Below are 1199 nucleotides of genomic sequence, written 5' to 3' on the forward strand. Positions count from 1 at the left end.
CTAGCTGCAACGCTCCACGTAATTGGCCGGCAGCATTCCGGACTGGCCGGCTCGCTGCACGGTGCCGTACATCCAGCCCTCGCCGATGTCCTGAGCGTTAACGATGATGTCGCCATCGCTGAAGGAGACCTCGTCGTGGTCCTGGGCGGCGTAGTCATACAGCGCCCGGTAGACGCGCTGCTGACAGAAGGACACGGGGTCAGTAAAGGGCGCCGTGAGGCGTTCACTGTCCTGCTCCTCTGTCACTCAGCTTGAGCAGGAGCGTACCACGGTGCCCGAGTGTGACGGCGAGGTGACGGACCGGACCGAGGACACGCTGGTCTGGCGCTGCTGCTGCTGGACGGCCTGTCGGGACGCCCCAGGAAGGACCGGAGCTGAAGGGACAAAGACACGGGTCAGCAGCCGGAACGGTCTGCCGGTCCAGACCGAGGCTCCGGAGCACGCCGTGAGGTTGAAGGAAGCGAGGAAGGTGAACTAGTGGATTCAGGAGATCCCAGAGGTCAGAGGTCAGCCAGCTGGGCAGACCCTAACCCACGCACACACAATAACATGGGCGTGAATAACCAGAGACGCGTGTGTGTCCGTCAGCCAGTGTGTAACATCTGTTCCATGCAGCGAGCCTGAGGACAGCCAGACGGCGCCGGGGTCCCTCCCCCAGGAGGAGGCGTGGATCACATGTTAGATGTGAAGATGGGGGGGGGGGGGGCATGTTTATAACAATGACGTTCAATTAAAAGGCATCAATCAATCTGTACAACAGAGGTGATCAATGCCAAACATATACTGAACAAATGCTAGATATGGTAACCACGGAAACACTGTGTCCAATCAGGGGACACGCTCAGCATGTCACTGACCGACAATGATTCCTCCTGGGGGTCTGTCCCGCTCCATCATCTGGGGGCGGACCCCATGGCTGTACCCCACCTCATCCACCATCTGATTGGCTCTCTGGTAGCACTCCATGCCGGGGTCGACCAATCCTGGCGCACCGCCCCGGCTGCGTGCCTGCTCAAAGTCCTGGTGGTACTTGGCCTGTTGGAGGGAGCAACACGTCAACGACACGCCAACGACACGTCGACACGCCAACGACACGTCAACGACACGCCAACGACATGTCGACACGCCAACGACACGCCAACGACATGCCGGCGACACGTCGACACGCCAACGACACGCCGGCGACACGTCAACGACAC

At 60.3% G+C, this 1199-nt stretch overlaps 1 protein-coding gene across 1 annotated transcript in view; it reads right to left on the bottom strand.

The window, feature by feature from the left end:
- The window catches only part of LOC137903700 (nebulette-like), a 21959-nt gene continuing 20760 nt past the window's right edge, over positions 1-1199 (bottom strand). The window contains 3 exon segments of the mRNA XM_068747837.1: positions 1-177; positions 268-374; positions 858-1035. Of these exon segments, the coding sequence (XP_068603938.1) occupies positions 1-177; positions 268-374; positions 858-1035 (462 nt within the window).

This window comes from Brachionichthys hirsutus, chromosome 14, assembly GCF_040956055.1.
Source record: "Brachionichthys hirsutus isolate HB-005 chromosome 14, CSIRO-AGI_Bhir_v1, whole genome shotgun sequence".
NCBI lineage: Eukaryota > Metazoa > Chordata > Actinopteri > Lophiiformes > Brachionichthyidae > Brachionichthys > Brachionichthys hirsutus.